We start from the raw sequence: 12,500 nt of genomic DNA, 5'->3' as shown, positions 1-12,500 counted from the left end.
CAGGGTGTTACGGTACAGAATCAATGTGAGGAGGCTATATACAGGGTGTTACGGTACAGAATCAATGTGAGGAGGCTATATACAGGGTGTACCGGTACAGAGTCAATGTGAGGAGGCTATATACAGGGTGTTACGGTACAGAATCAATGTGCGGGGGCACCGTTTATGTTGGTAGAGGTAAAGTGACTGTGCATAGATAATAAACAAGAGAGTAGCAGTAGTGTAAAAATGGGGGGTGGGGTGTGTACAATGCAAATAGTCTGGGAAGCCATTTGATTAGATGTTCAGGAGTCTTATATCTTGGGGGTAGAAGCTATTCAGAAGCCTTTTTGACCTAGACTTGGCACTCCGGTACTGGTTGCCGTGTGTTAACAGAGGGAACAGTCTATGACTAGGGTGGCTGGAGTCCTTGGCAATTTTTTGGGCCTTCTTCTGACACCGCCTGGTATAGAGGTCCTGGATGGCAGGAAGCTTGGCCCCAGTGATGTACTGGGCCGTACTCACTACCCTCTGTAGTTCCTTGCGTTCGGAGGCCGAGCAGTTGCCATACCAGGCAGTGATGCAACCAGCTCTCGATGGTGCAGCTGTAGAACCTTTTGAGGATCTGAGGACCCATGCCAAATATTTTCCGTCTCCTGAATAGGTGTGGTCGTGCCCTCTTCATGACTGCCGTGGTGTGTTTGGACCATGATAATTTGTTGGTGATGTGAACACCAAGGAACTTGAAGCTCTCAACCTGCTCCACTACAGCCCCGTCGATGAGAATGGGGGCGTGCTCGGTCCTCCTTTTTCTGTATTCCACAATCATCTTGTTTATCTTGATCACGTTGAGGGAGAGGTTGTTATTCTGGCACTACACTGCCAGGTCTCTGACCTCCTCCTTATAGGCTGTCTCATCATCATCGGTGATCAAGCCTACCACTGTTGTGTCGCACCCCTGAGGGGCCCCCGTGTTGAGGATCAGTGTGGCAAATGGGTTGTTACCTACACTTACCACCTGGGGCGGCCCGTCAGGAAGTCCAGGATCCAGTTGCAGAGGGAGGTGTTTAGTCCTTAGCTTAGTGATAATGTCTTCACTATTATTCTACAATGTAGAAAATAGTTTAAAAATAAAGACAAACCCTTGAATGAGGAGGTGTGTCCAAACGTTTGACTCGTACTGTATTTAGATTGAATATTAACAACGATTGTCACGTACATGATCTGTCAAATACATTACATTTCACATTTGTCAGGAATTCCCCTGATCATCCATATCATGATGTTACATTTATTTGACCTGCCCAGGTTCAAAGAGGGACTGACCGGAGGCGAATGGCTGGACCACACTGACTCTGTCCTCACCAACAAGATCGGCACCGTGATGGGTGAGTAGAGTGACGTGTGTGTGTGTGTGTATGTTGGATTTTGTGTAGGTGAGTCAATGTGCAGATACAAGTTTTAAAAACCCAACATAATATAACTGTTTACTGTGCAGGATATAGAATGTACAATAATATTATATAGATATAGAATGTACCATAAAATAATTTAGATATAGAATGTACCATAATATAGATATAGAATGTACCATAATATAATATAGATATAGAATGTACCATAAGATAATTTAGATATAGAATGTACCATAAAATAGATATAGATATAGAATGTACCATAATATAGATATAGAATGTACCATAATATTATATAGAATGTACCATAATATAATATAGATATAGAATGTACCATAATATAATATAGATATAGAATGTACCATAAGATAATTTAGATATAGAATGTACCATAATATAGATATAGAATGTACCATAATATTATATAGAATGTACCATAATATAATATAGATATAGAATGTACCATAATATTATATAGAATGTACCATAATATTATATAGAATGTACCCTAAAATAATATAGATATAGAATGTACCATAATATAATTTAGATATAGAATGTACCATAAAATAGATATAGATATAGAATGTACCATAATATAGATATAGAATGTACCATAATATTATATAGATATAGAATGTACCATAATATTATATAGAATGTACCATAATATTATATAGAATGTACCCTAAAATAATATAGATATAGAATGTACCATATTATAGATATAGAATGTACCATAATATAATATAGATATAGAATGTACCATAATATTATATAGATATAGAATGTACCATAATATAATATAGATATAGAATGTACCATAATATAATATAGATATAGAATGTACCATAATATTATATAGATATAGAATGTACCATAATATAATATAGATATAGAATGTACCATAATATAATATAGATATAGAATGTACCATAATATAATATAGATATAGAATGTACCATAATATTATATAGAATGTACCCTAAAATAATATAGATATAGAATGTACCATAATATAATATAGATATAGAATGTACCATAATATTATATAGCTGTTTACTGTGCAGTATATAGAATGTACTATAATATACATATATAATGTAGCATAGAACTGTTTACTGTGCAGGATATAGAATGTAACATAATAGAATAGAACTGTTTACTGTGCAGGATATAGAATGTAACATAATAGAATAGAACTGTTTACTGTGCAGTATATAGAATGTGACATAATAGAATAGAACTGTTTACTGTGCAGGATATAGAATGTGCCATAATAGAATATAACTATTTACAGGATATAGAATGTGACATGCTGCCCCCCTCAGCCCCTTGCCCATCCGTCATTACCTTTCGATGAGGATGGCTTTTGATGCTTCTTTGTTTGTTTATAATGTCTATCTTGAAACAGGTCTCTCTTCCAAAAGAGATTTTATCTCAATGAAACTAACCTGTGTAACTAAAGGTAAAACTCTGAATAGAATAGAATACTTTAATATCCCATAGTGCACTTCAATATTCCGTCTGCTCTGCAACAAAGTACAGGCATACCCACATGTGCTTCGACCCAGCTTGCATAGAAAGGGAAAAGTACAGGCATACCCACATGTGCTTCGACCCAGCTTGCATAGAAAGGGAAAAGTACAGGCATACCCACATGTGCTTCGACCCAGCTAGCATAGAAAGGGAAAAGTACAGGCATACCCACATGTGCTTCGACCCAGCTTGCATAGAAAGGGAAAAGTACAGGCATACCCACATGTGCTTCGACCCAGCTAGCATAGAAAGGGAAAAGTACAGGCATACCCACATGTGCTTCGACCCAGCTTGCATAGAAAGGGAAAAGTACAGGCGTAGTTAGCACACATCAATGTCGGTTTCCTAACTGTTAGTTGTAGTCTATTGTAAGAATGGGGATGTGAGTCTTCCTGCTTTTCTGACATTTATCCTCTATTCAAATAACTGGCCTATCCCCTATCTAAAATCCAAATGTATTACATTTTTCCCCTGAAGTTTTCCTGATCACAACGCTGATTCGCAGTTTCCCCAACCCCCTCATCCTCTCCTCTCTCCTCCTCAGGCTTCAACGTGGGCCGCAGCGCCGGCGGTCGCTCCACGCTACGGGAGATCAACCGAGACGCCTGCCATTTCCCAGGGTTCCCTGTTCTGCAGACGCTGCTGCCGAAACACACCAACGTCCCCGAGCTCTACTTCCTGCTGATGGCCCTGTTCCTGCAACAACCCGTCACAGAGCTGCCGGACAGCCTCCAGGTACATGTTAGTACACAACTTTTTATCATTACTTCTTACTAAAAACCTCTTTTCCATACTCTACTAGTTAGTGTTTCCCATAGATTTGTGTCAAGGATACTGTGTCCATGTTAGTAAACAAACCTTTTTCGTTCTTATCTATCATTTTATCGTAAAACCTAATTTATGTCGTACTATCTAGCCAGTGTTTCCCCTAGTTAGTTTGTTTCCAGGTGGGGCGCCTCAGGCAGCTCTGCCCAAAATTAACAATCTATGATCTCATTAGTTACTTAGAACAATTATAACAATACCTTTGACAGTAATTTAGCCGTATAGTATTAGTCTAATATTGTTTTGTAATATATATAGGATTAGTAGTATAACATTATAATATATATAGTACAATATAATATTAGTCCCTCTTTGTGGCACCTGACCACACGACTGAACAGTAGTCCAGGTGTGACAAAACTAGGGCCTGTAGGACCTGCCTTGGTGATAGTGTTGTTAAGAAGGTAGAAACTAGGGCCTGTAGGACCTGCCTTGTTGATAGTGTTGTTAAGAAGGTAGAAACTAGGGCCTGTAGGACCTGCCTTGTTGATAGTGTTGTTAAGAAGGTAGAAACGAGGGCCTGTAGGACCTGCCTTCTTGATAGTGTTGTTAATTAAGAAGGTAGAAACTAGGGCCTGTAGGACCTGCCTTGTTGATAGTGTTGTTAAGAGGTAGAGCATCGCTTTATTATAGACAGACTTCTCCCCATCTTAGCTACTACTGCATCAATATGTTTTGACCATGACAGTTTACAAGTTTAGTCACCTCAACCTGCTCAATTTTCACATTATTTATTAAAATATTTAGTTTAGGGTTTAGTGAATGATCTGTCCCAAATACCATGCTTTTAGTTTTTTAAATATTTAGGACTAACTTATTCCTCGCCACCCATTCTAAATGTTGCAGTCATTTCAGTCGCTGTAGTGGCTGACGTGTATAGTGTTGAGTCATCCACCTACATGGACACACTGGCTTTACTCAAAGCCAGTGGCATGTCATTAGTAAGGGTTTAAAAAAAAGTGAGGGGCCTAGACAGCTGCCCTGAGGAATTCCTGATTCTACCTGGATTATGTTGTAGAGGCTTCCATTAAAGAACACCCTCTGTGTTCTGTTAGACAGGTAATTCTTTATCCACATTATAGCAGAGGGTGTAAAAGCATCACACATATGTTTTTCCAGCAGCAGACTATGATCGATAATGTCAAAAGCCACATTGAAGTCTAGCAAAACATCCCCCACAATATTTTTATCATTAGCTTCTCTCAGCCAGTCATCAGTCATTTGTGTAAGTGCTGTGCTTGTTGAATGTCCAATTTGTTTCCTTTAAATAGCATTTTATCTTGTCAAATAAATGCAGACCCTAATGTATGGATTTCACAAGATCCAGAGCATCCCATGTCGTGTGTAGCTTATGCCTGCCCATAACATAACCCCACCGCCACCATGGTGCACATTGTTCACAACATTGATATCAGCAAACCGCGCACCCACACAACGCCATACAAAGCTGTCTGCCATCTGCCCGGATCACACTTCTCCAGCATGCCAGGGCCCATCGAAGGTGAGCATTAGCACGCAGATGAGCTTCCCTGGGAAGGTTTTGTGACAGTTTTTGCCGAAATTCTTCAGTTGTGCAAACCCACAGTTTCATCAGCTGTCTGGGTGGTTTGTCTCAGACCCTGCCGCAGGTGATTAAGCCGGATGTGGAGGTCCTGGGCTTGTGTGGTTACACATGGTATGCGGTTGTGAGGCAGATTGGATGTACTGTCAAATTGTCTAAAATTATGTTGGAGGCGGCTTATGGTAGAGAAATTAACATAAAATTCTCTGGCAACAGCTCTGGTAGATATTTCTGCAGCCAGCATGCCAATTGCGCGTTATCTATGGCGTTGTGTTGATGGAGGACTGTGGTAACACTGATGATGAACCTGGAGGACTGTGGTAACACTGATGATGAACCTGGAGGACTGTGGGACATGGTCAAAGGCTTTATTAGGTCATACTCTACCTCGTTGTCATCCAATTTAAATCAATCAACCAACACAACATTACAGAATTAGAAGACCAATCATGACACCTTGAAACGTCTCTCCACAAGCTATCCTTGATCGGCAGATTATCAGAAAATAAATTCATTTATCATGTAGACGCCGGGCAGAAACTCTCATTCACATAGCATGTTTCTTTTTCAAATGTTCATAGGGCTCATCCAAGCCAATCTATTATCAGCTCAATAAATTATCTATTAGGCGACAAAAAAACATTTAAAATATAACTTCCATTAAATCAATGGATGGAACCATACAGTGACCCGTCGTTATTAATCAATTCAAAACTCTGGGATTTCTATGGTAATTTTGTCTAGATCTGAGATCTCTGCCGACCTGCAACACTTGAGGCCCCCTGTCGCTCTGATGGAACTAAAATAAACCATACAAACCATGATCAGCGGGAAATCCCTGGGGTTTGTTGGAAACCTCCAGAGTTCTTTCTATCCTTATGGACATTTTTTTTTTTACATCAACTGATTCTAGACATGATTCAATAGGGACGTGAACACTGATATAATTTCTTTAATATTGAAAAAAAAAAGGATAAGGACCAGAATGTGGGAATTATCGCCCCCCCCCCAAAGATTCTCCCCCCGTCTTCTTCAACATTCTGTTACTTATTAGTCACACAAGACACAGACTTTAAAAAAAATCTAAACCAGACCTGCAACGCAGTCTGCTCCATATTACCAATGGGTCCATGAATACTGACTCACCGTCGGCCATATTGCCATCGGACGTACAAAAAGCCATTGATCACTTAGAGCGGCAATATTTATGTTCTACGCTGTATGGACATTGGGGAACAATTCATATCCCTGGTTTAAGTCCTTTTTGCCATTCCTTTTGCCATAGTACAACCTGGCAAAATATGCTCATGCCAATTTACCATAGGCAGTCTAATGCTTGTTGTTCTCCCTGGATCCTCCGGCGCAGGCTGTCTGCCCAATCACAACATCATGAGCTTGTTGTTCTCCCTGGACCCTCCTGCGCAGGCTGTCTGCCCAATCACAACATCATGAGCTTGTTGTTCTCCCTGGACCCTCCGGTGCAGGCTGTCTGCCCAATCACAACATCATGAGCTTGTTGTTCTCCCTGGACCCTCCGGCGCAGGCTGTCTGCCCAATCACAACATCATGAGCTTGTTGTTCTCCCTGGAACCTCCTGCGCAGGCTGTCTGCCCAATCACAACATCATGAGCTTGTTGTTCTCCCTGGACCCTCCGGCGCAGGCTGTCTGCCCGAATCACAACATCATGAGCTTGTTCTCCCTGGAACCTCCTGCGCAGGCTGTCTGCCCAATCACAACATCATGAGCTTGTTGTTCTCCCTGGAACCTCCTGCGCAGGCTGTCTGCCCAATCACAACATCATGAGCTTGTTGTTCTCCCTGGAACCTCCTGCGCAGGCTGTCTGCCCAATCACAACATCATGAGCTTGTTCTCCCTGGATCCTCCTGCGCAGGCTGTCTGCCCAATCACAACATCATGAGCTTGTTGTTCTCCCTGGACCCTCCGGCGCAGGCTGTCTGCCCAATCACAACATCATGAGCTTGTTGTTCTCCCTGGAACCTCCTGCGCAGGCTGTCTGCCAGCCAATCACAACATCATGAGCTTGTTGTTCTCCCTGGAACCTCCTGCGCAGGCTGTCTGCCAGCCAATCACAACGTCATGAACTTGCCTAGGTGATATTAAATAAATAAATGAGCCCATTTTACTGTACTTGGCACAGACCACCACATATCTCTGTATGCAGACTGATGTACTGCTCTACGTGGGCACCTGAGTCGTTACACAGCTGTAGTTCTAAAGACCACCACATATCTCTGTATGCAGACTGATGTACTGCTCTACGTGGGCACCTGAGTCGTTACACAGCTGTAGTTCTAAAGACCACCACATATCTCTGTATGCAGACTGATGTACTGCTCTACGTGGGCACCTGAGTCGTTACACAGCTGTAGTTCTAAAGACCACCACATATCTCTGTATGCAGACTGATGTACTGCTCTACGTGGGCACCTGAGTCGTTACACAGCTGTAGTTCTAAAGACCACCACATATCTCTGTATGCAGACTGATGTACTGCTCTACGTGGGCACCTGAGTCGTTACACAGCTGTAGTTCTAAAGACCACCACATATCTCTGTATGCAGACTGATGTACTGCGCTACGTGGGCACCTGAGTCGTTACACAGCTGTAGTTCTAAAGACCACCACATATCTCTGTATGCAGACTGATGTACTGCGCTACGTGGGCACCTGAGTCGTTACCAGTCTTTTTTTTTTTTTAGAACTACAGCTGTGTATCCGGATATAAAATCAACACAGGACAAAATCTGCTCTATTGTCCCTGAACGAGAGCCGCCCCCTCAACATCCCTAGAGTACACAATTTCTGCTGCCTGGGAATACAAATCTATCCTGTTGCAATCTATAGTCAAAAAACAAGTTCAAACCCATCTTAAGAAGCATAGACTGTGATGTGGAAAGATGGGGAGCAAGTACCTCAACTTTTTTCCAGTCTCAATAATTAAAATGAATATGTTGCCACGAATCACCTTTTATATATATATATTATATTATATTTTATAGTTCAATGATGCCTCTTTCACCACCAGGCCACGTTCTTTACTTGCTAAATAGGAAACGCCCTTGTATTACATTTTCTACACTTCAAATCTATTTTGGGGTTTTCCTCTTGGTTAAATACTGAAACAGCTGTGTCCTGGAGGAAAAGCGAGATCCCCTCACAGACTCCAAAACATCATTTTTGGCGCCCCCTGGAGCAGAAACGAGTTCCCCCTCACAGACTCCAAGACATAATTGGTATCACACTCAAACACTGCAAACTCTAATTCGGCCCTATCACCTCACAATTTATCTCAGTCTGATGCCTGGTTGGTAAACAAACCAATCTCACCATCCTCACCTTCCTTTAGTTCACAACCACGCTGTCCACCTAGGTGTCCACCTTATTATCAACTAGTATGGGTTACTAAATGACTGGGATTATACTTTTGGCTGCTGGACAATAAGATCATATTGATTTGAAAACCAATGGTGTATTAAGTGTGTAAATTAATTCCCTCAACATTTCTATGGTCGTATTTTGTCAAGGGTTGGCTAGGCTAGGGTTGGCTAAGCTAGGGTTGGCTAGGGTTGGCTAGGCTAAGCTACGGTAGGCAAGGCTAGGGTTGGCTAGGCTAGGGTTGGCTAGGCTAGTGTTGGCTAGGCTAGGGTTGGCTAGGCTAGGGTTGGTTAGGCTAGGGTTGGCTGAGCTAGGGTTGGCTAGGCTACTTTGAAACAAGTTAAGAAATGCTTCATAAAAATGTATAAAACGTCCAGGTTTTAATCAGTTATGTTTATAGTTAAATAATTTCAAAATGCTCAACACCTCTTCTCAGATTCAAGGTGGGTAGGGTGAACAACAGGCACTGTCCGGTCATGTGATCATTTGGACATGAGGCTTTAGCCAATCACATACACTTTGACATTTAGGCTTTTTAAAATGTATGTACATGAAAAATAGATTAGAATATTATTTAAATTGGGTCTTTCTGATCCAATTCTGATTGGAGTAATTGTTTGATATTGTGAAATGTGTGATTTAAAAAAAACAACAACTTTAATTTAAATTCTTCTTGTCTCGGACAAGAGGACATCGTTAATGTGTAACCCTGCTGAGTGTTACCCCAGCCTCTGTGTTCTGTGTTTTGTGTTAGTTTGACCTGGACTCTATCTGGACCTTTATCTTTGGGGTCCCTGCTTCCAGCGCCACCATAGTGGGATCCATCCACAGTGTCTGCACCGAGGCTGGCTTCCTGTTACTGGGGATGCTGAGGAGCATGCTCAACCTGGTGAGAGGAGGAGAGAGAGAGAAAGAGCGTGGGAAGGATAGAGGAGTGGAGGGAGGAGAGAGAAAGGAGGACAACCCAATCCTTTTTCCATGTAGACGAGCTACTAGATTCACTTCTACAACCAGATGACGTTCTGTCTATGGGATAGTTCTGTCTATGGACAGAGAAAGATATGGGATAGTTCTGTCTATGGGGATAGAGAAAGATATGGGATAGTTCTGTCTATGGATAGAGAAAGATACGGGATAGTTCTGTCTATGGATAGAGAAAGATACGGGATAGTTCTGTCTATGGACAGAGAAAGATATGGGATAGTTCTGTCTATGGACAGAGAAAGATATGGGATAGTTCTGTCTATGGACAGAGCAAGATATGGGATAGTTCTGTCTATGGGATAGTTCTGTCTATGGGATAGTTCTGTCTATGGATAGAGAAAGATACGGGATAGTTCTGTCTATGGGATAGTTCTGTCTATGGGATAGTTCTGTCCATGGGATAGTTCTGTCTATGGATAGAGAAAGATACGGGATAGTTCTGTCTATGGACAGAGAAAGATACGGGATAGTTCTGTCTATGGACAGAGAAAGATATGGGATAGTTCTGTCTATGGACAGAGAAAGATATGGGATAGTTCTGTCTATGGACAGAGAAAGATACGGGATAGTTCTGTCTATGGATAGAGACAGATACGAGATAGTTCTGTCTATGGGATAGTTCTGTCTATGGATAGAGAAAGATACGGGATAGTTCTGTCTATGGACAGAGAAAGATATGGGATAGTTCTGTCTATGGACAGAGAAAGATACGGGATAGTTCTGTCTATGGATAGAGAAAGATATGGGATAGTTCTGTCTATGGGATAGTTCTGTCTATGGGATAGTTCTGTCTATGGACAGAGAAAGATATGGGATAGTTCTGTCTATGGACAGAGAAAGATACGGGATAGTTCTGTCTATGGACAGAGAAAGATATGGGATAGTTCTGTCTATGGACAGAGAAAGATACGGGATAGTTCTGTCTATGGATAGAGACAGATACGAGATAGTTCACCCTAAATAACATGTTGGTTTCCCTATCCTGTTAGCAGTCTTAAGGAGAGGCAGCAATCCATCCATGGTTGAGTTTACCTAGCTTGCTGTCACCAAATGTCATATAGCTCCTCGATCTTCTTCTACCACCAAATGTCAGCTTCATAGAGCTCCTCGATCTTCTTCTACCATCAAATGTCAGCTTCATATAGCTCCTCGATCTTCTTCTACCATCAAATGACGTTGTGCTTTTCTTCGTCCTCTTAGCCGTGGCAGTCTGAGGAAGAGGGTTCGTGGCTGAGGGAGTACCCGGTGACTCTGATGCAGTTCTTCAGGTACCTGTATCACATATATAATGATAAAATATTTAAAATAATCTATATCATAAATAATAGTCATAATGTATATTTTATACACAGACAGTTCAAGTCAAAAGTTTGGACACACCTACTCATTCAAGGGTTTTTCTTTATTTTTTACTATATTCTACATATATCTATATATCACTAATGAGTGATTTATTATTACAGGTACCTGTATCACAACGTCCCAGACCTGGCCCCAATGTGGCACAGCCCAGAGTTCCTGTGTGTCCTGGCTGCCTCAGTCTTCCCCTTCAACATCAGGCCCTACTCTGAGATGGTGAGAGGCTCAACTGTATCCAAATGTAGAATGTTTTTTTTCCCCCTGTGTGTGTGTTTTCTACAGTAGCTATGTGTGTGTTCTCTGAGCTCAATCTAATCCTCTCCTCTCCTCTCCTCTCCTCTCCTCTCCTCTCCTCTCCTCTCCTCTCCTCTCCTCTCCTCTCCTCGCCTCGCCTCGCCTCTCCTCTCCTCTCCTCCCTCCCTCCCTCTCTCCCTCTCTCCCTCCCTCTCCTCTCCTCTCCTCTCTCAGGTGAGTGACCTGGATGATGAAGCAGGGTCACCAACGGAAGAATTCAAGGCCTTCACCGCCGACACGGGCATGAACCGTAGCCAATCGGAATACTGCAACGTGGGTTCGAAGACCTACCTGACCAATCATCCGGCCAAGAAGTATGTGTTTGACTTCATGAAGGTGCTGATCATGGACAACCTGTGTCTGACTCCGGCCAACAAACAGACGTCCACCATAGACCTACTGTTAGAGGTGAGACAAATCAATCAAATGTATTTATGAAGCCCTTTTTTTTACATCAGCTGTTGTCACAAAGTGCTATCCAGACAGCAACCGGTGGGATTTAATTGCTATTAGTTGATCATCTAGATTAAGGGTTGCAAAAATCTGGGAACGCTCCCAAAGGAATGTCTGGAAAAGGGGGGAATTTTGGTTTAGGTTTCTAGATGTTTGCAACCCTTAATCTAGCTATTGTGTCAGGAAAGTGGCAATCTGCAGTTCAAATCAAATCAAATGTATTCATATAGCCCTTCTTACATCAGCTGATATCTCAAAGTGCTGTACAGAAACCCAGCCTAAAACCCCAAACAGCAAGCAATGCAGGTGTAGAAGCACGGTGGCTAGGAAAAACTTCCTAGAAAGGCCAGAACCTAGGAAGAAACCTAGAGAGGAACCAGGCTATGTGGGGTGGCCAGTCCTCTTCTGGCTGTGCCGGGTGGAGATTATAACAGAACATGGCCAAGATGTTCAAATGTTCATAAATGACCAACATGGTCCAATAATAATAAGGCAGAACAGTTGAAACTGGAGCAGCAGCACGGCCAGGTGGACTGGGGACAGCAAGGAGTCATCATGTCAGGTAGTCCTGAGGCATGGTCCTAGGGCTCAGGTCCTCCGAGAGAGAGAAAGAAAGAGAGAATTAGAGAACACACACTTAGATTCACACAGGACACCAAATAGGACAGGAGAAGTACTCCAGATATAACAAACT

General features: G+C 42.1%; 1 protein-coding gene across 4 annotated transcripts in view; it reads left to right on the top strand.

Moving 5' to 3' along the window:
• The window catches only part of wdfy3 (WD repeat and FYVE domain containing 3), a 218,094-nt gene that overhangs the window by 142,415 nt on the left and 63,179 nt on the right, over window positions 1-12,500 (top strand). For 3 of the 4 annotated variants that reach the window (XM_036936512.1, XM_036936513.1, XM_036936509.1), the window contains 6 exons: window positions 1,288-1,367; window positions 3,478-3,674; window positions 9,471-9,605; window positions 10,901-10,968; window positions 11,164-11,275; window positions 11,528-11,761. In XM_036936512.1, the coding sequence (XP_036792407.1) occupies window positions 1,288-1,367; window positions 3,478-3,674; window positions 9,471-9,605; window positions 10,901-10,968; window positions 11,164-11,275; window positions 11,528-11,761 (826 nt within the window). The remainder of the gene's footprint in view (window positions 1-1,287; window positions 1,368-3,477; window positions 3,675-9,470; window positions 9,606-10,900; window positions 10,969-11,163; window positions 11,276-11,527; window positions 11,762-12,500) is intronic. The other variant, XM_036936510.1, reaches the window with a different exon arrangement.

The sequence above is a fragment of the Oncorhynchus mykiss genome, chromosome 11 (assembly GCF_013265735.2).
Source record: "Oncorhynchus mykiss isolate Arlee chromosome 11, USDA_OmykA_1.1, whole genome shotgun sequence".
NCBI lineage: Eukaryota > Metazoa > Chordata > Actinopteri > Salmoniformes > Salmonidae > Oncorhynchus > Oncorhynchus mykiss.
The sequence above is the reverse complement of the archived record's forward strand: the minus strand, read 5'-3'. Positions and strand labels throughout refer to the sequence as shown.